At 36.9% G+C, this 24,759-nt stretch overlaps 1 protein-coding gene across 1 annotated transcript; it reads left to right on the top strand.

The window, feature by feature from the left end:
- The first annotated feature begins 1,888 nt into the window (after positions 1-1,888).
- LOC115211067 (zinc finger protein 706) lies at positions 1,889-24,458 on the top strand. Its single transcript, XM_029779954.2, has 4 exons — positions 1,889-2,144; positions 19,236-19,374; positions 20,773-20,865; positions 24,319-24,458. The coding sequence occupies exons 2-3, from the start codon at positions 19,240-19,242 to the stop codon at positions 20,860-20,862; spliced, it is 225 nt and encodes a 74-aa protein (XP_029635814.1). The 5' UTR covers positions 1,889-2,144; positions 19,236-19,239; the 3' UTR covers positions 20,863-20,865; positions 24,319-24,458.
- Positions 24,459-24,759: the final 301 nt, after the last annotated feature.

The raw sequence follows: 24,759 nt of genomic DNA, 5'->3' as shown, positions 1-24,759 counted from the left end.
ACCAAATGATCAATTCAGATGTTTACTGTCAACAACTAATGAAACTGGAGGAAGCAATCAAAGAATTGACAAATTGTAAAGGAATCATGTTCTACCATGATAACGCTAGACCACACATGTCTTTGCTAACTCATGAAAAATTATTGGAGCTTGGTTGGGAAGTGATGTCACATCCACCAAATGGCCCTCACCTTGCACTATCAGATTTCGAAGTTTGCAAAATTCTTTGAATGGTAAAACTTTCAATAATGATGATGACCTGAAATTGCACTTGCTTCAGTTTTTGGCTGATAAGGACCAGAAGTTCTATGAGCACAGAATTATGCAGTTGCCAGAAAGTTGGCAAAATGGTAATCGAACAAATGGAAAATACATAATTGATTAAAGTTCATTCTTTGTACAAAAAAAAAAATTACTTTTATTTCACACTAAAAAAACAAAACTACTTTCTTGCCAACCCAATATATATATATATGTCAATAGATAAATACAGATTTTTAGTGGGATAAACCATAAGCAATAAATATTAGTTTCTACGGTAGATACATGGCTTGAAAATTTGGTGGAGGGAGTAAGTCGATTATATCGACCCTGGTGCTCAACTGGTACTTATCCACCCTGAGAGGACAAAAGACAAAGTCGACATCGGTGGAATTTGAACTCAAAACATAAACCCAGAAGAAAGGCAGCTAAACACTTTACCTTACGTGTTAACAATTCTGCCTCCACACCGCCATATCAACCCTGATCATAAAAACTTGAGGTCAAAAGCGTTCCAGTCATCTTTTAGGAGTATACAGGGCCATATTAGCGGATGTTTTTTTGTCCTTATATAAAACAGTCAGAGAAAAAATCTGACTTTTGTTTAAAGCAGGTCGAGTGACATCACAGGAATCCCTCGTTAGCTTCTTGTATGTGTAATATAGTGATTAATATAGTTGTCTTTCAACTCAAGTAAACATTTTATTTCTCTTCGACGAAGAGTTCTGCTCAAAACATCACACTTTCTTTTCGTTCTCACTGTATAACATTATTCCTACTGTTTCGGTTGTTTTAGCATAAGATGGCGAAATAGCCGAATCGTGAGAGCGTTGGATAGAATGCCATACGGTATTTGATCCGACTGGGTTCAAATCTCAGTGAAACAATGTTTTCTTAAGTGTCAATAGAAAAAATGTACTATTCCACTATTTCATAGAAAAAAGTACAATTCCACTATTTTTTCACTCTGAAAGACTCGGCTGTCGTTGACCTGGAGAGGGATGGGCAACACGTTTGAAGATCTTGCGTTTTATATAAACATAATGACGACCAATAGTGAAAGCAATTGTAATGAATGAAGCTGAAAAAGAAATCAGAATCGGTATTACACAAGATAATGTGTAGTGCATTTAATGAATGTCGTGAACATAGTGTTTGTGAAAATGATCCAAAATATATTTCTTTATTGCCCACAGGGCGCTAAAAACTTGTAAATAAGTTGAGAAGTGACTGAAATTTCATGCATTACGGGCTATTTATTTTAGACCAAACAATGTCTCTTCCATTGTGGCTGTATGTAACGTTGTATGGTCAGGATTTGAAAAATATAGACTAGTTTTCTATGTAATAGTCAAAAAGATGTTTTCTTTTCACCTTGTTGTTTACAATCGCATGTACATATATCAAATGAAAGGCCACATATACGTACAAAAGTCACGACGGCGTCTCTACGACTTTTTCAGGAATTAAGAGCTTGAGGAAGAGAGAGGAAAGAACAAAAATTACTATTTGTCGATGCAGAAATTACAAATATTTTTCGGATTCTACTACTTTACTTGGTTTATTGATATAATAAGCAACGATAATAATAAAAAAAATACCCTAGGACCATTCTGTCACGTGATGACTACAAGCACCACTACGACGACCACTAGTGTTACGTATCTGTGGGTTTCTGGTAACTTCCGCCGTCGTCTCACGTTCTCTCTCACACATACATATAAAACCACCGCCTTCACAAGGCTTTAGTACATAAATACACTCACACAGACGTAGTAAATATATATATATATAGTTATAACATACTGACAAGATTATACCTTTGAAGGAATATTAAGTTTTTTCTTCTTACGAACTTCAGTCAAAACTTCAATTTAACCAAAGTAAGTAATTTCCTCCCTTCTTTCAAAACTACCCCACTGAGCTATATATTTATATACACACACAATACTATATTATAAATATGAAATAATCGTTTGTATATCTATCTGTATAGTAGATACGTGGCTCGTATTTTTAAATACATATGTATATACACACACGCATACATTGCTATATTGCATGTAAGATAGCCGTCTGTACGCATGAAATATGGATTTATATACACGTGTATATATACTTCCTTATAATGAATAAATAAATAATTATATATATGTACATACACACATTGTGTTCGTAATTTCAGATGTGTGAATACCGTCGACCGGCTTTCTCCTCTTGCCGCCGTTTTCTGTCTTCAACCTTGTTGTTAATGTCTACCGCTTCCCTCTATCATAATAGTAAATAAAGGCTATCCTTATTTCTTTGTTTTTATTGTCTCTTGAACACGGACATTGTTCAATCCTCTACAAATAACCAAATCTATCTCATAGCACGCATCCTGACATTTTTAAAAATTGGTTAAAGGACGATGAAATCCGAAGACGTGATGGCCATGGCAGGAATGCCTATTGTCATAATCCTACTTGACCAGGGAACAGCTGTACGTGGATGTTCGATCTGTTTGAAAAAAGAACCAAATCCTCCTCAAATTTATATTAATTATCTAAAAGGGAACAAAATGAAAAAGTGAATGACATTGGATGAAATAAAATGGATAGTCAAAGCTGAAACGTATGTGACTTTGGTTCTGTTTGATTTAGGGGCTCATAACAAAACAAGACATTGTTATTTCAAGTATTCTGAAATACAACATCTCTGAAGAAAAATTGGTATCTTCGTTAGTGAGTGGGGTCACCTCGAGGCAGGACCCTATCATTAAATGTAACACTGCGCGCGCTTAAAACAGGCCGTACATTGTGTTACACTCGCACACGTGTGTACACACACACACACACACTATATATATATATATATATATATATAGTGGAAATCGCTTATAACCAGGGACAGTACTATCAGGTTTAGTAGGTCCCAAACATGTCCAGGATGTTATCTCTTCTAATGTTATCAACCGGTTATTGTTACCTATAAGGTTCCATTCCTAATTGATAAGCTCTCACTATGTGTGTGTGTGTATATATATATATATATATATATATATATACACACACACACACACAATTTATTAGAATCAGCCAAATCACATCCCACTGTGCCAAAAAAGAAAAAAAAAGGGATGGGATGTAGATAAAGCAGACAAGGTATATGCAAAAAGATACTGCAGTAAAGTTTGTGATTACAGGTTTATACGATAACAGTTGCCCTAGGGTTAAACGGCGATTGCAACTGTTAAGAGATAGCAGTCAAATTGCCATGTGGTATGTGTGTGTATATATATATCGTCTGTAAAAACAAATCCGAAAGAAGCATATATTAAAAATGTAGAAGGCCGGTTTATGTTATTACTTTTGGTTTCTCGTCCATAAAGGGTTTATTTTGTGGCGTATCGTTAGATCACAAGCCCTTCTAAAAATACACGCAAATATTTGCTACACATGTGTGTGCACAATAACGATAGATGTTATATGTAAAACAAAAAGCCCTAATTGAATAAAGGGCTCAGTATATGAAGTGAAAGATTTAATGTTACTGTTTTCAAGTGATAGAAACTGAAGTTTGACGCTAAAAGCTTTTCAGATTGGTAAAAAATTAGACTTTTTTTTATACACACACAATTATGATCGAAACTGAATGTTTATCTCACGACTCTAGTTTCCTTCTATTTCGATATTGTATGGTGAAGTTGGTATATTGGTCGAAATGGAATTATCGATTAAAAAATAATGAACTAATATAGGGTTGGCTGGAATGTTGAGAACATGGCATATGGGATTAGATATGCTCTGTGGTCAGTATGGTGGTTCCTGTGAGGAGAGGGGCATGGTTAATGTATATGTGTGTGCGTGTGTATGTATATATATATATATATATATATATATAAGTAGAGGTGCAGAGGCCCAGTTGTTAGGGCAGCGGACTCGCAGTAGTAGGATCGCGGTTTCGATTCCCAGACCCATCGTTGTGTTTATTGAGCGAAAACACCTAAAGCTCCACGAGGCTCCGGCAGGGAGTGGTGGCGAACCCTGCTGTATTCTTTCATCACAACTTTCTCTTACTCTTTCTTTCTGTTTCTGTTGTACCTGTATTTCAAAGGGTTTGTGTCACACTGAATCTCCTCGATTCTGGAGTGCTCAGCCACTTGCATGTTAATTTCACAAGCAGACTGTTCCGTTGATCGGATCAACTGGAACCCTCGTCGTTGTAACCGACAGAGTGCTACGATATATATTGTAATTCTTTATGAAGGTATAAAACTGCCTTCTAAATTTGAAAATGGTTTTCTTTTATAACAAATAGTTACGGATCTGTAACGAAAGATGGCCGTTCCTGAATTCATTTCATAACAGTGTAACTTCATGTTACTGTTATGGAAGTGGTGAGAAAGAATCTTCAGAATTTAGGCCTCACTGAAGAGATGACAAGCGACAGAGACTTCTGGAGATTTGCTGTGCTTGAGAAGATACATCAAGCTAATCGTGGTCATCTATACATTCAAGCACATTAGATGGGATGTATTTGTCCTGCAGGCTCATAGGTGCTAGTGTCACATAAAAAGCATCTGTGCCAGTGCCGTGTATAAAGCACCCATGCTAGTGCCGTGTATAAGGTACTCATTCTAGTGTCATATGTAAAGCACTTTGTGTCAGTACCACATATAAAGCACCCATGCCAGTGTTATGTAAAATGCACCCAGCACACTTTGTAAAGTGGTTGGTGTTAGCAAGGGCATCCAGCCATAGAAATCATGCCAAAATAGACAATTGGAGCCTGGCCAGCTCCAGTCAAACTGTCCAATCCATGTTTGCATGCATTATAGTACCTGGGGGATGACTCCCTCATTATGCTGCATGTCAAAGCAGTCGAAAGTCATAGATGGGTGAGACAACTTGTCTCTGAACCTATTCAGGAGTGTTGAACACCAGTATTTCACCATTTTTGTGGCTTATCAACATAATAGCAGCTGAATCTAACTAGGAACAAATCGAATCACCTGGTTATGATTATTTTTAGTGTAAAATCTATTCGCTGTTTGATTTAGGTACATGTTGATAGGCCACAAAAATAGCGAAATATCGCTATCCATCACTCCTGAATGGGATCAGAGGTGAGTTGTCTTGCCTATCTCTTCATGTGTTTTCATCACTCAAGTGCTATACTGCTGTGAATAAACAAAACGTACATGTTGAGTATGTGCAGTTGATAATGATTTCAACTCTAGCACTGCTTTTAGTTCATTATTGAATACACACACACCTTTCCCCCAATTTCCTCCTCAAGTTTTTCTCACCATCCATTGTCTCTCTGACCCTTCCATTACCTTCATAATTTTGGTATTTAGCTGGTGTGATTAAATGGGAGTAGAACTGCAAGTCTCATCATTTTCTGTGATACCTGTTATCTTTCTCTCTTCCTAGAACCACTTCATTTGTCCTAAATTCGTCCAGAACCGTCCTTAATTCTTAATATTGCCCCTCTACACTCCTATTTTACGCTAATCACCCTCTGTTCTACCAAATTATCTGCCTTCAACTACCTTACATCTTTCACTCTTTCCCCGGCATTACATCTGTCCTTCCCCTTATTCTCATGCATTCTGCTAACCCACATCTTCTTATTCTTCCCTTCCCTACTATTATTACTATTTGGCTTGCTACCCATCACCACCTTCTGTACTGTCAGTCATCGCCTACTTCCACTTACACCCCCATCTCATGTATCATGAACCATCCTTCTCCATCTCTATTTCCAACTTCTCGATTCTATCCAACTACTGCAGTCATCACCTACTCTTCCCTCTATCATCAACCATTCCTTAACGTCTGTTCTTCATTCATTCCCCATCTCTAACCATCACTACTTCATACACTCTGATCTCTATTCAACTTGTACCTTCAAGTTCCACCCTGATACTTCACCTACTTCACCACTATTTTGTCTCTGTGTGTATATATATATATATACACATGGTCATTTCATCATGTTGAACTGTTAATCCCTACACATTTTTTCTCTCCATTTTTTTTTTTGTTCTTTCTATTTTTTCCCTCTCAACCCTTTCTGTTAAATAGCGTAGGCTGGAAATGTCAATGACCTTCTTGATGTTCTCCCACATGTCTTCATCTTTTGTTTTCTGTAAATTTGAACTATATCCACACACACTAAACAGTATCTATACATCATAGTCATATATACCCACATTTCTTCAAGCATTTATGCTTGTGTCTTATGTTGATACCGTGTTATTTCTACTTCAAACTCATTCAGGTGATAGCAATTTTGTTTTTTAGTTGATTTTATGTAAAACATGAACATTTCTTGTTTTGCTAAACTAACTACATAATGTAACTATTTTTTTGTCATTTGTCTGTGTTTAAACTGTTGTTAATGGTGTAGTCCTGTGTGTCCCATAACTTAGTAATTTGATAAGTACTGGAATTACGATTGACAAACTACAGTGTTAAACACCATCTGTGGAAGGTATTTACTCTACTAGTTAGCCTCAGATGAAGAGTGTCTATGGGCTGGGACTTGAAACTCTAATAACAAAATACTATAAATTGGAACAAGCATGTATATATATCTTATTTTATTGTTAGTATTACTGTGTTCATGCTGGCAAGAATTGGATAGATTCTTATTGTTCAAGTTCTTATTAAGAGGCTGTATAGTTATGAAATTCATGTTGCAACTATGTAGTTTTGTGTTTAAGTACAAGTGCTTTGCATCTTGGGCAAGTATTTTCTATTATAGTCTTGGGTTGACCATTGCTCTGTGAATGAATTTAGTAGACAGAAACTGCAGAATCTTGTCATGTGTACATGTGAATGTTGATTCTGAATATTGAGTGGAAGCAGTGACGTTTTATGTCCCTTTGTAAGCAAAGCATCTGTATTTCAGTGACGTCATTGTAAGGAACAGTGAGATAAAAAGCAAGTTAGGATTGGAGGCAAAATGCAGCCCCACATGACTTTCTGAATGGCATGCTAATGAAAAATAACCTTGAATTTTTTTAGTAGTGTACCTGAGATGAGCCATGTTTCATGCCTCATATTGAAAAAGGTTGCCTCTGCTTGGTCTAATTCATACCAGCATCATCGTCATCATTTTTTAATGTCTGTTTTCCATACTGGCATGGGTTGGACGGTTTTAACATGGAGCTGGCCAGCTGCAGAGCTGTCCAAACTCCAAATGTGGCATGGTTTCTACAGCTGGATGCCCTTCCTAAAGCCAACCACTTTACAGTGTGCTGAATATTTTTTATGTGCCACCAGTACAGGGGCATTTACGCAGCACCAACATGGGTGCATTTTTTGTGGTACCAGCACCTGCAAAGGACAAGCCTGTATGTATGGAAGATAGCAATTTTACTTAGCTTGATGTCTTTTCAAGTACAGCAAATCACCACAACTTCCAGTCCCTTATCATTTCCTTGCTGAGGCCCAGTGTCTAAAGATCCTTTCTCACCACTTTGTCCCACAAGTTCCCTCCACAGTAGAGCTTGGCACTTTTTGTAACTGTCCTCATCCATATGCATCATATGACCACACCAGGGCAGTTTTTTTCTCTTGCACACAACATCTAATGCCTCTTATACCCAATGTGTTCCTCTTAAATCACTTACACTCTGTTGTGTACATACACTGACATTACCCATTCAGCAGAGCATGCTAGCTTCATTTCTTTCAAGCCTTTACAAGTCCTCTAGTCAAAACCCATGTTTCACTGCCATGTAGCTCAGAAGTGCATTGTTTCAGTCTCATCAGTTACAAATGTGTTTCAACAATTGCTAAGGAATTCATTATATGACAAATTGGTATCCTGTCCACTGGGTGGATAATCTTATACTCTTATTGCTAAACATCACAAAAACCAGTCTAAACTCCAGCTCACTCCCAATAGACACTATAGGCTTTAGAAAAACTTTATATATATATAAAATCATCATCTATTTTCCATGCTGGCATTGGTTGGATGATTTGACAGGATCCAGTGGGCCCAGGGACTGCATCATACTCTAGTCTCTGTTTTAGAGAGTTTCTATGGTTGGATGTTCTTCCTCGCATCAATCATTTTACAGTGTTTACTGGGTGCTTTTTTTTCATGCCACCAACACTAGTAATGTTGCCATGCAGCTTGCACGTGAGGTGGGGTTACTTTAAGCTAAGAGAAAAAGGTTGGAGTGAAGCAGTTTCATGCTGAAGAGGAGTTTAAGACAGCCAGTCTTAAACTCCTCTGTGATGGTCTGTATGACTATGAAGGACTGAACCTCGATGGACTCCTACTATCTGCTGAATTCATCATTGAGATCATTGCTGAATTCATCATTGAAATCATTGTTGATTCTCACTGCATCCTTGTACATAACTTGCAGAGCCCTTGTAAGCCATTCATCTACACTGAGTATCCTCTGTGATCACTGAATTTCTGAGTATGGTAGTCTGTCAGAAGCTTTCTTCAAATTAATGAAAATCAAGAATGGCAGTTTATTCTTAGCCAAGTATTTCTCTTGTAGCGTACTAGAAAGATTCATCTCCTCTAGGTCTACTCTATCATGGACCATTTAAGTTATGACTCTTAGTGAACTTCATAACCAGGTCTTGTAGTTTATTCCTCTTCAGTTGCTTTTCTCTAAGCTGTCTCTTTTGCCTTTGTAGCAGTTTATGATGCTGCTGCTATGCCAGTCATTGGGTGACCATAGCTGTGAGCAGTAATCCAGACGGCTGAGGACGAATGTCCTCCAAAGGACCATCATGGTTTCCTTATCTCTGGTTCTGAATGTTCTCAGGATCCATCCAGCCAGTTGTCTGCATTTTGTCACCATCCTGGTAATGTGCACTTGGAAAGAGGTATCATCACTCATGTTGATACCCAGGTCCCTCACTAATTTAGACTCTGGGATTGAAATTCCCTGTGGACCAGTGTACCCTGTAAGTTTCATATTCAGTTTTGGACACTGGTAGTGCAGGGCTTGGAATTTTTCAGCATTAAATTGCATTTTTATTATTCTTAGCCCATCTGTAAATTGAGTTCAACTCCTGCTGCATTTTAACCATTTCCTGAAGTTTAAATGACTTCAAATCCTGTTTCAAATGGGTTATCACCACAATGCAACCAAAAGGATTTCATCGAGGCACACCAGGGTCATTATATCCAACCAATACTGTAGGAAAACTATTGTTTACAGTGACAAAACTGCATCATAGGGAATTTTTTTCAGAAGCAAGAAATAGTTTAAATTTATATGTGAGACATTGGTCCTTCAACAAGATTTAAATATAATGTCCTAACAATATCTTTTATCTTGTTACAGTTATTTCTATAAATATTCTATAGAAATTATAGCCAACCCTGATTTTTACTACAGCATTTTATATACAAGGTGTTAAATGTAAACAAACACTGTAGCAAAAATCAGTACTAGCTATAATTTCTATAGAATATCTATAAATAACCATAACAAAATAGTAATGTGGTATTGACTTATAAAAATATTTCATGTACTTTGTAGTATTTTATGGTTGCATAACAAAATACCATGTACCTACAAATCATTAATATTTTTCAGATTCGGAATGATTTGCATCCTTTAACCGTTTCGTTACCAAACCGCCCAAAGCCGCCTGAAAAAAATTTTGGTTAATGTGACCAAAGCCGCCCGTATTTACCTATTCATATTTAAATGAGAATATCAGAGCAAATCTCTTTAGTACATTCGTGAAAACACGTGATTATACTTCGTAAACAGTTTATCTACAGTTTTGTACAACGATCGACGTGTAATTTTAATTCCCTGAGTTTGGGAGATTTTTTTTGGCATCGATTTTTCTTCAACTTTGAAAATGGATAGGAGTTTCATGTTATCAAGCATTGATTCCGAATTGGAAAATTTGTGAAGCGAATACTGGGTACTGTTGTGGATTTAGTTTTTATACAGGGAAACTAATGTTAGTCAGTATGGCTTAGGGTATGATGTGGTCTGGAAGTTATTGTTTGAAGCGATCAATGCGGAAACAAACTTACGCAAAATGTAAACAGACACAAAATGGGGGTTCAAATTTCGCAAAATTTGTGAAGCAAATACTGGGTACTGCGTGGATTTAGTTTTTATACAGGGAAAATAATGTTAGTCAGCATGGCCTAGAGAACGATGTGGTCTGGAATTTATCACTTCCATACCATAACCAGGGCCGTATATTATTTTTTGACCGATTTCTTTAGTTTGGTCAAACTTGCGGTGGATTCTAGTATTTCACTTTATTCCACCTTTATGGTACACCTGTTGTGCATTAAATTCAACTGATGATATAGTGATGTGCACAATTCTTCTTTATCAAAATTTTGTTGCATACCCATTTGAATATTAGCTGATGATTCATTTTCTATGGTAATGTTTAAACAAAATTTTAATATTTTTACCTTTTGCTCAATTTAGAATTTTAATATTTTTACCTTTTGCTCAATTTACCTGTAATTAAAGTCACTTTGAGACAAAAGTTATGCAATAGAATTGATTAAGAACCCTTTCTTTAATTATGTTCCAAATATCACATTAATATGTTGATAAGTAAAAAAGTTACAGTTATTTAATGAAACAAGCCTAGATTCATGATTATTTTAGAATTTAATTGAAACTCATGAGGGGTGTATTTTGGTCAGAAATATAGTAACGAAAGGGTTAATAACTACCATTTAAAAAAAAAAAAAGCTTTTTTCACCAATAACTGATCATTACTGAAAATCTCTAGTACAATATCATGCTATGCCCTGTCTACTTATCCTACCTCTAAAAAGCTACATTCACACATGGAACTGAACTTGACTGTACATGCAAATAAAATAAGTTTTAATGAGGGACCTACTTGCATCTGGATAGACTTTTATTTATTTTTTTTTAATCTTTTAGTCAAGATGGAAGGGCAGTGTCCTTTACCCTTTACAGAGTCCCAGTCTGATGGGAGGGAGGAAGGTATCCTCAAAGTGGAATCCTGGATTGAATACTTGCAACAAAATGAACTCTGCTAAATATACTGTATGATTCACTGGTTAGCTCTGTACTCTTTTGATTCCTCTATAATTTAGAGAAGACTATGATAGCGTACAGTAAAAAAGGCATGTGGAGTAGTTGGACAATCCAGTGATGGTGTTGATGTGACATTGCTGTAAATCTGCTCCACTCAGCATAGAAAAACTAATGTTGAGTGTAAGATAGTGTAAGGAATGCAAGATTTTAATATTTTCCTAAATAGCTGTAATGATCTAAATAGCTGCTGTTAACAGAAATATTGATTTCTGTCTTAGACAGAAGACCATTTATGCAAAAAAGAAGTTGGAATGGTTTAATTGTCATATCTCATTGGTTACTTACTAATCCTTAATGAAAGGTTGTTAGCTTTAACACATGTACTGTTAACACCTAATATTGCTAACAGTGGTAAACAGAAATCCACTTTATCACATTAATATATAGGTTTCATTTTATATATTATCTTAATCTCTGTTGACTTGTCAATCATTAACACCACTGTCATTTCCTGTTTTTAGAATTATTATTGATAATGTTATTTAATGTGGTAAAATGCTTTGCAGTATTTGTTTCAGCTCTGAGTTCAAAATGTATTGGCATCAACTTTGCCTTTAATTCTTTTGGAGGTTGATTAAATATCAATCCAGTTCAGTAGATTATTGGAATTGTTAGAGCATTAGATGAAATGCAATTAAATATCTGTTGTGTTTCAAGTTTAACCCTTTAGCATGTAAACCGACTAATCCGGCCCAAATATTCTACCTGTTTTATACTCAAATCAGCCAGATCCCATCTCGTGCCCACCCTACAATGTCATTCTTAAAATATACAGTCATATCATCAAAATCCCAAAGCTACAAGATAACGCATGATTAATTCGAAACTGTGAATAAATAAGCATTATATTTGACAGTAATCTGAATGCTAAAAGGTTAAATTGCACCTATCACCAACCTCCTCATGAGGAAAATAAGGTTTTTGGAACCCAATTAACTGTGATAGTTTCCCAATGTCAGATAAATTGACATATTGATTTGAACAGTGTCTCTGTAACATCAATATATATAGCATGCAAATTTCTACTGAAACAGGATAATTGCGCTGAAGTAGGCTAATCACTAAGAGAGAAAAGTAGTTAATAATAATTTGAACATTTATTTAATGATATTGTCTATAACAAACAGTTAAAGCTACAACTGGAAATGTAAAATCTGATTATCTACCAATGTTGGAGATACATGTTCTGAGAAAATATCCAACTGGATATAATTAAATGTTAACTGCTAAAAGATCATACCTATCCCTTATGAGTAACCCTTTTGTTATTATATTTCTTTTGAAATATATTACCAATGTTTTAATTTTGATCATAATGAACAATTTAGTATAATATCTTTGCCATTATTAGCAAGAGATTTTGATGGATAGTTTTAATTTAGATTACTTAAAAACAAAAAGTTTGTATCTCAGGTGGGTTGATATCAAGTGTGTGTATTCAAATCTTATTTATCATCATCTGCTTTCCATGCTGGCATGGGTTGGCCAGTTTGACTGATGACTGGCAAGCCAAGAGGCTGCATTAGGCTCCAATCTGATCTGGCAAGGTTTCTACAGTTGGATGCCCTTCCTAACACCAACCAATCTGAGAGTATAGTGGGTGCTTTTTATGTGCCACCAGCATGGGAGCTTGCCAGGTGACACTGACATCGACCATGCTCAATGATGCTTTTTACTTGCCACTGACACAGGAGCCAGTCAGGCAGCATTGACATTGACCACATTCAAATGGTGCTTTTTATGTGCCACCAGCATGGGTGCCAGTCAAGCAACACTGGCATCGGTCACACTTGAATGGAGCTTTTTACGTGCCTCTGGCATGGGTGCCAGTCAGGCGGCACTGGCATTTGCCATGACTACGATTTCACTTGGCTCAACAGGTCTTCTGAAGCACAACATATCTCCTAAGGTTTTGGTCGCTAGTCATTGCCTCTGAAACCCAATGTTTGAAGGTCGTACTTCACCACCTCATCCCATGTCTTTCTGGGTCTACGTTTTCCACAGATTCCCTCCACTGTTTGGGTGTGACACTTCACACAGCTGTCCTCATCCCAATGCAACACATGACCATACCAGCACAGTCATCTCTCTTGCACACCACATCTGATGCTTCTTATGTCCAACTTTTCTCTCTGGGTGCTTACATACACTCTGCCGTGTATGGACACTGATTTTACACTTCCAGCGGAGCATACTAGCATCATTTCTTTCAAGCCTACGCATGTCTTCAGCAGTCACAGCCTATGTTTCACCTCTGTGTAGCATGGCTGTTCACATACAGACATCATACAGTCTACCTTTCACTCTGAGCGAGAGGCCTTTTGTTACCAGCAGTGGTAGTTCTCTGAACTTTGCCCAGGCTATTCTTATTCTGGCAGCTATGCTCTCAGAGCATCCACCCCTGCTATTAACTTGGTCACCTAGGTAACAGAAGATATCAAATACCCAGAATTCTTCACTATATTCGTTGCCAACCCTCACCTTACTGACAGCATCCCTGTAAATGGCTTGTACAGCTCTCACCAACCACTCATCTGTCCCTAGTTTCCGCATTGACCACCAGATAAGGGATCGGGGCACTCTGTTAAAGGCTTTCTCTATGTCAACGAAAGCCAAGTACAGAGGTATATCATGAGCTAGGAATTTCTCCTGCAGCTATCTTACCAGAAAGATAGCATCAGTGGTACTTCTCCCTTGCACAAACCCAAACTGCATCTTGTCTAAACTAACTTACTTCTTTTAATTAGTTGGGCTGTGACCCTCTCTGTGACTTACATCACCTGATCCAACAACTTGATATCTCTGTGATTATTCCTAATTAATGCATCACCTTTACCCTTGTAGCAGTTGACTATGGTGCTACTACACCAATCATTGGGTATGACTCCATGTATCACCGGTTTACTATACAAGTGACTAGACTATAGCGTACACTGCCAGATATTGTTTATAATTTCCATTGAATGAGATAAGGAGTTGCTACTGTATTGTCTTTTGATTTTCAATTCTTCCAGTTGGTTGGCAATAGCTGCAGATAACTGTAGAAAAATCAGTATGCTCCACAGTTAGGCATCCTTTTGTCTCGGGAGACAGTGGCATTGCACATAATAATCTAGTCCGGTTTTTACATTTCATGTCCTAATACATCTGCTGCTGTGGCTGTGTAGTCCTATCCTGGACAAACACTCCCTCTGACAGGTGCCACAAATGTAGCATAGACTTTGCTTGGCTGGTTGTAATGTCATAGTTTCTTGTTGACGTCTTTTCCTGTCTTTCCATTTCTCTTCTCTCCCTCTGTCACTCCTTTGTGTTCTCTCTTCTATAGCGCGTTGCCAATCGCCACGGTTGTTGGCAACCGCTTCCCAGGTGCTAATATTGATGTCACAGGCCTTCATGTCCCTTTTGCAAACATTCTTATATTGTAAGAACAGTCTTCCAACAGACCAAGTGCCCCTAGCAAGCTCTCTGTAGAGTATGTCCTTAGGGATTCTGCTATCTTCCATACGACTAACATGTCCAAGCCATCTCATACGTCTTTGTGTGAGGAGTGCAAACATGCTTTGTATTCCTGCTTGCTTGAGGACATCTTTGTTGGGGACATGATTCTGCCATTTGATGTCTAGGATTTTCCGGAGGCAGTGCAGGTGAAAGATATATAGGCAACGCTCTTGACATGTGTATGACGTCCAGGTCTCACTGCCATACTGTAGAGTGCTATGTACACATGCCTGGTAAATCTTCATTTTTGTGGTCTTGGTCAGCTTATTGTTGTCCCATCCCAGTTTGGAGAGTTGGGCCATCACAGCAGCTGCCTTGCCAATGCGTATATTGAGCTCAGCATCAAGGGATAGGTTGTAGGTGATGGTAGAGCCAAGATAGGTAAACTTCTCCACCTCCTGTAGTCTGTGGTCTCCAATATGTATGTTTGGGATGTCTGATGTAGCCTGACCCATGATGTTGGTCTTCTTGAGGCTGATAACTAAGCCAAAGTTGCTACATGCTTGTTGAAAGCAGTTGATGAGCCTTTGCAGGGCTTCTTCTGTGTGTAATACTAGAGCGGCATCATCAGCAGGATGCTTCTGATTTTGGTCTGGACATGCAGATGCGAGAGATTGAACAGTTTCCTGTCACTTCTGTGCAGAAACACTCCATCATTTGATGTCTCAAAGGCATGTGACAGCAGCGAGAAGATGCCAAATAATGTAGGAGAAAGGACACAGCCTTGCTTTACCCCATTCTTAATTTGGAAGGCGGCTGTTGTTGAACCATTGTGCTGTATGGCGCCTTGAATATCATCATGGAAAGATTTGATGATCCTCAGCAGCTTTGGTGGACATCCGATTTTTTGAAGCAAGATGAAGAGACCTTCTCTATTTACCAAGTCAAAGGCCTTTGTCAGATCAATGAAAGCCATATATAATGGCATTTTCTGCTCTCTGGACTTCTCATGAAGTTGGCGTATGGAGAATATCATGTCAGAAGTCTTCTAAAGCCACACTGCAATTCTGGATAAATTTGAGAAGCAAGCCTGGGCAGGATAATGTGAGAAAAGTGCTGAGAAGAGATATTCCATGGTTATTGTTACAATCACCACGGTCACCTTTGTTTTTGTAAAGCATAATGATGTTAGCATCCCGCATACACTGTGGTTCTGTACCCTCTTCCTAGCACTGACACAGAAGCTCATGAAGGTGCTGAAGCAGAGCAGTGTTTTTGCTGGCTTTGATGATCTCTGAGTGGATGCTGTCTTTTCTCGGAGCCTTGTCACTGGCTAAGGAGGTAAATAGCTTTGGTGAGCTCTGCTATGGACGGCAGACTGTCAAGTTCACACATGGCTGGCAAGATCTTGACACCCTTGATTGCAGCTTCAGCGATCGTGGGCTCCTGTGAGTAGAGACCCTGGTAGTACTCCATCCATCTATCCATTTCTTTTTAGGTTGTCTCTTTTCTGTCAGCTGGAGCTAGCTGAGCCTGGGACTCGTGTCAAACGGGGTCGTCACTCCCTGAAGTAGTGAAGAAAATCACTACCCACTACCTACGTAGGCGGTTTAGCATTCGACAGTTAGGGTATTCAAATGTTATTAACAGGAATCCTAAGATCTAATTTTTGACAAAGATCTGTGCTAATAATAGTAATATTAACAATAAGGATTTTACATTTTGGCATGAGCAGTAGTTTTAGGAGCAGGAGGTTTGTCAATTACTTGGCTGGGACTTTATTTTAATCCTCCCTTCATAGTTTAAAAGCAAAATTGATCTTTGCAGCATTTGAACTCAAAATGTTAAAGAACCAGAAGAAATGCCACTAACCATTTTGTCCTAAGTTAATGATTCTACCAGCTCACCACCTTAATAATTATCTGTTCTACTACAGGCATAAGGCCTGAAATTTTGGTGGAAGAGTGCTAGACAACTATATTGACTCTTGTGCACAACTAGTGCTTATTAAATTGATCCCAAAAGGATGGAAAGCAAAGTAGACTTTGGAATTTAAACTCCAAAACCTAAAAATAGATGAAATGCTACTAATCATTTTGTTTGACGAGCTAATGATTCTGCTAAATCCCTGCCTTAATAATAATAATCCTTTCTACTATAGGCACAAGGCCTGAAATTTGGGTGAGGGAGATATTCGATTACATCGACTCCAGTGTGTAATTGGTACTTATTTCATCCAAAAGGATGAAAGGCAAAGTTGACCTTGGCGGAATTTGTAACAGATTAAATGCCGCTAAGCATTTTGCCCAGCATGCTAATGATTCTGCCAGCTTACTGCCTTCAATAATAATAATGATAGTAACAAAAACAATACTAGTAATTTTCGTAATACTTTCCCTTTATTCATTATGAATTTAAAGTTGAAAATTTTGTAAACTGTGGGTTTTATAATAGAGAACACTAATATTTGGTTAGCAATACGTTAGAAATATATTATTGTAATAAGGAAGGATTAGATATGTTCTAAACTGGACAGATGTCTGTATCTCTTACCAGATGGTATTAGTTCTGATGTTTGTTGTTGACTGCAGAAGTATGTGTAATTAAAGCACCTTATCTAGCTTTCTAAGTATGGGAAAATTTTGAATTAAATGAGACTCTAGTGTTATTGAGAGCTTTAAAGCTAAATTGTTTTAGGCTGAATGCTTAACTCCTTCCGTTTATCTCACCTGTCAAACTAGTGGGATTAACGGACGTATATGTATATATATATTTGTATATTCGCTGTGTTAATACAAAGTTATTCATCAACTGTTCATCCACTAGTAAACATACAGTATTTATCTATGATTAGTGTCTGCAGGTCACCTTTAAGTGCAGTGTTAGTGGAGCTTTAGTTTATTAATATTTCAACAGACCTACTTTTTTAAGCTTAGAATAGTTTTCAGCTGTTCTTTTATCTCTGATTCAGAGAAAATTTCATTCTAAATAACTATTTTAATATAATTTACTTAGTTTATTATGTTTATATAATTAACTATGAAAAACAGATTTCTTACATTAATCACTAAAGGAGATTCAGACACATCAGTTTATTTGAGAACTTGTCTTAATGTTCTAATAATGACATTGGGAAAAATCTTTGTTGTAAGAATAATTTTCATTGTGGTTAAAATTTCAATTGATAAAAAATTATTTTCAGCTCACCATGTCAAATAGTTTGCATTTAATATTCTAATATTAATATTTATTTGGATAAATGTTACATTCAGAGCATCCTGAGGGACGACCTAGATAGATAGATAGATGTTACACTGATTGTTGTTTGCTTTCTGGATCACCTCCACACCAACCAATGTTCAGTCTATTCTGTTTGATTCAATTCAGTATCAGTATGTACATCATTTAAATAAAAAAATAAAAAATTACAAAGACGTCTGTGAAATTAAGGGTTTAAAATTGCATTATCCATTTCTTTTTAGGTTGTCTCTTTTCTGTCAGCTGGAGCTAGCTGAGCCTGGGACTCATGTCAAATGGGGTCGTCACTCCCTGAAGTAGTGAAGAAAATCACTACTTTCCTTTTTCCTCTTTAGACACTTGAGTCTAGGTGCAGGTGTGACTGTGGTACTGTGTGGTACCTTGGGCATGTCTACTTTAGCCTTGGGCTGACCTAAGCCTTGTGAGTGTATTTGGTAGATAGAAACTCAAAGAAGCTGGTTGTGTGTGTTTGTCCCCCAGCACCACTTAACAACTGATGTTGGTGTGTTTACATCCCTGTAACTTAGCAATTTGGCAAAAGAGACCAATAGAATAAGTACCAAGCTTAAAAAGAATAAGTACTGGAGTCAATTCATTTAACTAAAATTCTTCAAGGTGGTTCCTCAGCATGACCACAGTCTAATAACTGAAACAAGTAAAAGAAAAGATAAAAGATAAATTGAGTGTGATTTGATGGAATTTAGACTTTTATATCTGGCAGTTTAAGTGACTACATAGAGGTTCTGTTATGACATGGCCAAAGCACCAAACAATTATTTCTGTTGTTGGTGTTTCATTGGGAACATCCAGCTGAAAGAAACGAATTTTTGTTACCATGCAATAATAATTAGCATATGAAGTGTTTGTGTGGTCAATGTAAATCCAGTGTTGTATGGCTAAATTAGGTAACTTTATGAAGTCATGTAAAAGAAGTTTTACGCAGCCAGCGTAGGTAGTGTTGCAATGCCAGTGCAAGTGGAGTGTTGCCAGGCCATTGTAGTGTGGTTAGTGTGGATTCTGCATTATGTTGTCAGAGTGAGGCCAGTAAAGGGGAAACTTTAATGTTATTGTAGGTGAGGTGCTGATTTATTGGTGTAGCTCCAGTGTAGTGTGGTCATTAGTGCTGGGTATCTAGTGTAGGTCCATTATAGTTTGGCTGGTATTAACTGGTGCTATTTCCTCTCTGTATTTTTAGAATTATGGCACGTGGTCAGCAGAAAATTCAGTCACAGCAAAAACAGAAACTAAAGAAAGATAAAATGAAGAAATCCACTGGACATGACCAGAAGAAGGCTGCAGCAGCAGCACTCAACTATAAGTGCACTGTTTGTATGGTAATGTATAGATGTATATATATTTGCCATTAATGATGACTAACCAGAAATGCATAGAGTTGTCTCCTTTATTTACTCAGCCTGCTAATCCTTCCTTTTCACATTTAACATGAGTTATTTTGAATGTTGGAAATGTTATCAGCCTCCCCTGCTCTCAATATCTAAGTGAAGCATTCAGTCCTATAATGATTGAGCAGAAAGTACCTAAAAGTGGGTTTGCTTATTCAAATGTTTATAGTGTCTTTAGGTTATTTTGAAAATTGGCAATATTACCAAAAAACTTGTTTGTTAAGTAGTCATTTGTGCTAAAAATGTTGTACATCTGTGTTTATTAATTAATTACATAATAACTAAAAACACATACTCAAAAACGATGATGTAAAGAAATATATTAGTAATAACTTGAATATAAATAATTAAGCCATGGACATACAAACATCACGAACAAAAAACAAGTTTTATCCTGCCCCCTTTTTGTTTTTGCAGCTTTTTCATTATGAAATTAAGACAGGTGTTTCATTTTGTTCCACATACAAATTGGTTTGCTGGGCAATTGTACTGATCAAACTTGACCTGTCAAGTTTAAAAAAAATATAATCAACAGGCTTCACATCAAGTTCCAAAGGGATCTTTGAATCAACAACACTTAAAAAAAAGTTTAATTTCATTATCGAAAATGGTGTTTCACCCATTCAAATGGTAATATACTATCCAAGTCACTTGAAAAGTTGAACTAGTTGAAGTCAGATTGCTTGTGTGTACTGAAGAAACGGATATATCACTGTGGCTGTCACCTCCAAAAGCCTTATCTTCCATTAATTCATTGTTGTTGTGCAAAGAATGATTATCAGTCGTTTTCCAAAATAAACTTCTATCAAGAATAAACATATATATATATACACACACACATATACATGCTCACTTTTTAAAAATATGTACATAATTTCTTTTGTATTAATTTGTTCTGGAGGAAAGTACTGTATCCCATAATCGTCATAGACCAGTGGGAACGACAATGTTTCACTTGATTAATTAGCAAGTTGTTGGCTGCAACAAAAACCTGGACAGGGTAATTTTAAGAGGTGAAGAGAGAAAGGATTGGGAAAATGTTTAGTGTGAGTCTTGGGTGGTTGAACACAATATGGATTGTGAGACGAGTGAATGAGGAGGAATACCTGAGTGGAGGTGGTACAAGACCAGCCAGCTGTGAGGATCAGAGATTATTAGTTGTAGTGGTGGTAGAAAAATGGCATTGAGAATTTTTTTTTAACTTTTAAAAGAATTTTTTTTTGTCTCCCAGTGCTAGCAATCTATTTGGTGGATCTCTTTTGGTGTTTAAATGTAAGATTTAAGGATTACTTTGCTGTATTCTTAGTGTTTGTTTCTCATGAATTTCAGTCTTTGATGCCTGATGTAAAAACCTACAAACAGCACTTTGAAAACAAACATCCGAAAGCATCTTTGCCAGAAGAATTGAAACTGGAATGACAGGTAAATACTCTGTTGTTGTTGATGATGATGATGATACAACAAAACAAATTTTTATGAGTTACCACTATCTACCAGCAGCTTTCTTTCATTAATGGTGTTTTTTGTTTTTGCTTAGTCAGTGGGGGCAGCGCAGTTCCCATGGCCCTTTTCATGGTCTCCAAGACGTGACCCCCTGATGCTTACAACAGGGGCCATGTGATTTAGTCTGGTTATTTGGCTTGAATGCTCTTGATTGGATCAAATTTGAGTGATCCAGTTAGATGAGTCTATAATATTTGACATTGTACGACATTTGTCAGCAAATGTTATCATAACAGTATCATTCATTTGTAATGCTCCGGAAAACCCTGTCTAGTCATTGTGCTGTTCATGTTCAGAGGACTAGAGGATATATCAACTGACTTGGAAACAAATTTAACCCTTTCGTTACTAAACCGCCCAAAGCCGCCAGAAAAAAATTTTGGTTAATGTGACCAAAGCTGCCCGTATTTACCTATTCATATTTAAATGAGAATATCAGAGCAAATCTCTTTAGTACATTCGTGAAAACACGTGATTGTACTTCGTAAACAGTTCATCTACAGTTTTGTACAACGATCGACGTGTAATTTTAATTCCCTGAATTTTGGGAGATTTTTTTTCCACATTTTTTTCGGCATCGATTTTTCTTCAACTTTGAAAATGGATAGGAGTTTCATGTTATCAAGCATTGATTCCGAATTTAACGCTTTTTCAACGGAAAATAGGGAGATATCGAGAAAAAGAATGAAATAGGTACAGAAGCACGAAAATGAAAGCGATTCCAAAGAAACAAATCGGCGATGGCGACAGCAAAAACGATTTTACATCGGAATGAAGTAAAAAAAATTTTTAAATGTTTTTATTAGCAATTTTTCTGAGGAGATAAAGTTTATCTATAGCCTTTCTTAGGAAGTGAAACCATTAGACTTTTATTTTTTTCAGTATGCTAGTTTGAAGCGATCACTTCGAAAACAAATTTACACTGATTGTAAACAAACACAAAATGGGGGTTCAAAGTTTGGAAAATTTGTGAAGCAAATACTGGGTACTGTTGTGGATTTAGTTTTTATACAGGGAAACTAATGTTAGCATGGCCTAGGGAACGATGTGGTCTGGAATTTATCACGTCCATACCATAACCAGGGCTGTATATTATTTTTTGACCGATTTCTTTAGTTTGGTCAAACTTGCGGTGGATTCTAGTATTTCACTTTATTCCACCTTTATGGTACACCTGTTGTGCATTAAATTCAACTGATGATATAGTGATGTGCACAATTCTTCTTTGTCAAAATTTTGTTGCATACCCATTTGAATATTAGCTGATGATTCATTTTCTATGGTGATGTTTAAACAAAATTTTATTATTTTTACCTATTGCTCAATTTACCTGGATTTACCTGTAATTAAAGTCACTTTGAGACAAAAGTTATGCAATAGAATTGATTAAGAACCCTTTCTTTAATTATGTTCCAAATATCACATTAATATGTTGATAAGTAAAAAAGTTACAGTTATTTAATGAAACAAGCCTAGATTCATGATTATTTTAGAATTTAATTGAAACTCATGAGGGGTGTATTTTGGTCAGAAATATAGTAACGAAAGGGTTAAGTTGGTGATAGGTGAAACTATGTATAAATGTGTATTGATGTCTTTATCTTTTACTTGTTTCAGTCTCTAGCTATGTTGGGGTACTGCCTTGAAGAATTATTAATTGAATGAATTGGCCCAATAACTTTTTCTTTTAAACCTAGTACTTATTCTATCAAACTGCTAAGTTACGGGGACCAACACCAGCTGTCAAGCAATGGTGGGGAGAAACACACATGACAAGCTTCTTACAGTTTCTGTCAACCAAACCCACTCACAAGGCTTTGGCTGGCCTGCGGCTATAATAGAAGACACTTACCCAACTCCCTAACCATGTGGTTCAGAGGCGAGCTTCTTACCACATAGCCATGCTGTGCCTACTTTTATCTCCCCCCCCCTCTTTTCTACATTTTAACATTGGCTTTTCCATACTTGCATGGAGCATATGAAATTTTTAAAGTAGTTTTTCAGCTACACAATATTTTCTCATGATTGGACATGTTTTTACAGAAACACACAGCTTGTATGGTGGTGATGCTTGGTTATATCTGTTGCATGATCTCAAGAAAATGAGACAAACATACATTATACAAATGTGGATGTGTGTATATGTATGCATATGTATGTATATGTATGTATATATATATATATTTGAATTGAACCAAGAGAAATAACTTTGTAGTGGCCATGGGCATGTAATTTGAACACTTTTCATGCCGAACCATTCGAGACTACCCTGATGTATACTTTCTGTTTTAAAGTGATCTAAATCATAACCTTCTGTCAAAACTTCATATGTTACAAAGTGTTAATACTATACAAAATTATTCTTGTTTTAAGGAAAATATCTCTGCTTCCAGTGTAGGTGAAACAATCACTTGGTGGCACTTGAGACCAACTCCAAATAAGGAGAGATGATCTCGAGAATTGAGACTTTTCCAAAACTGATGCACCATTAAGGAAAAGACAGTCTGTGTGTCTGGAGATAAAGGACAGCTGTAGTTGCATATTTCTGCCTCACTTAGCATCATCAGCATAGCAGTTTTCCTACTTTATTTCCAGCAGAATGAGACAGACATGGCCCTAGGTAATTTGATAAAATGAGAATAACTCTAAATGGCCACTACACTTGTACTCTTTTCTCTTTTTCTATTTCCTGTATCTTTCGTTCACTATTCTCTTCTTTTGTGTAACTTTTTCCATGAACCACTAATGAGTTCTATGTTTTAATAAAACCAATCTACATTATTTACATTTGATGGATATCTGTCCTCATCTTGTTTGTTGTTAATGTTTTGGCTAATATACCCTCCAGCCTTCATCAGGTTGTCTTGGGGAAATTTCAAACCTGGGTACTCATTCCTAAGGTATTTCTTTTTACCCGCTTCTTTTATAAAGAATGATGATGATGATGGTGATGGTGATGGTGATGTTGTTGTTGATGTTGATGATGATGATGATGATGACGACGAGGACGACGACGTCGTCGTCGTCGTCGTCACTGCCTGGAATCTTGATGTTAGTAGCCTGCGCTCTTAACCACTATGCCATATGCCCACAGGCATATGGCATAGAATGCGGGCTACTAACCCCAAGATTCCAAGTTTGATTCCAGGCAGTGACCTGAATAATAATAATAACATAGAAAAAATCCTTAGGAATGAGAAACCAGGTTTGAAATTTCCCCAAGACAACCTGATGAAGGGCATATCAGCTGAGACGTTGCATTAACAACAAACAAGATGAGGACAAATATCCGTCAAATGTAAATAATGTACATAATTTCTCATCTCTTAAATATAGAACTGTATTATAAAACCAGTCTATTTTTCATTTCAGCTACCATGGTGACTTAAGCTAGACTCTGCCAGAAACATCTCCCCAATTATTGGCAGATCCTGAAGAAAACCAACCTGCTGTGTATTCCTCTTTTGTAGCAACAGTCACCTTTCTATTTTCACACCTTTTCCTTCTGACACTATCTCCAGCTCCCACCCCTCATCATTTTGGAGTCCTGCCTGGAAGTTCTCTAAGCCAAAGTCCCAGAAACTTTCTTCCTGCCCTTCCCTACACCATAACATCAAATGTATTTCATCTTCAACTTCCATCTCCTCATCTAATTTCTTTTAATGGATACTGTTGTTATAAGTGTATGTGGTAAGTAGGCCCTTACATACAGTTGGACTCGCATACCTGAGACCATAGTCTTTAGTGTTTGTGTGAAGCAAACTGTATAGGTCATGCAGGAATTGATGTACAGTGTGTATGTGAGTGTGTGTG

This window comes from Octopus sinensis, linkage group LG4 (genome assembly GCF_006345805.1).
Source record: "Octopus sinensis linkage group LG4, ASM634580v1, whole genome shotgun sequence".
Lineage (NCBI taxonomy): Eukaryota > Metazoa > Mollusca > Cephalopoda > Octopoda > Octopodidae > Octopus > Octopus sinensis.
This window is presented reverse-complemented; position numbering and strand designations above follow the sequence as displayed.

Bases quoted from the DNA above. Each gene is read 5' to 3' on its own strand.
- LOC115211067 (XM_029779954.2), top strand. From the start codon at position 19,240: ATGGCACGTGGTCAGCAGAAAATTCAGTCACAGCAAAAACAGAAACTA. The intron at 19,375-20,772 runs GTAATGTATAGA...CATGAATTTCAG, and splicing joins ATAAGTGCACTGTTTGTATG to TCTTTGATGCCTGATGTAAA.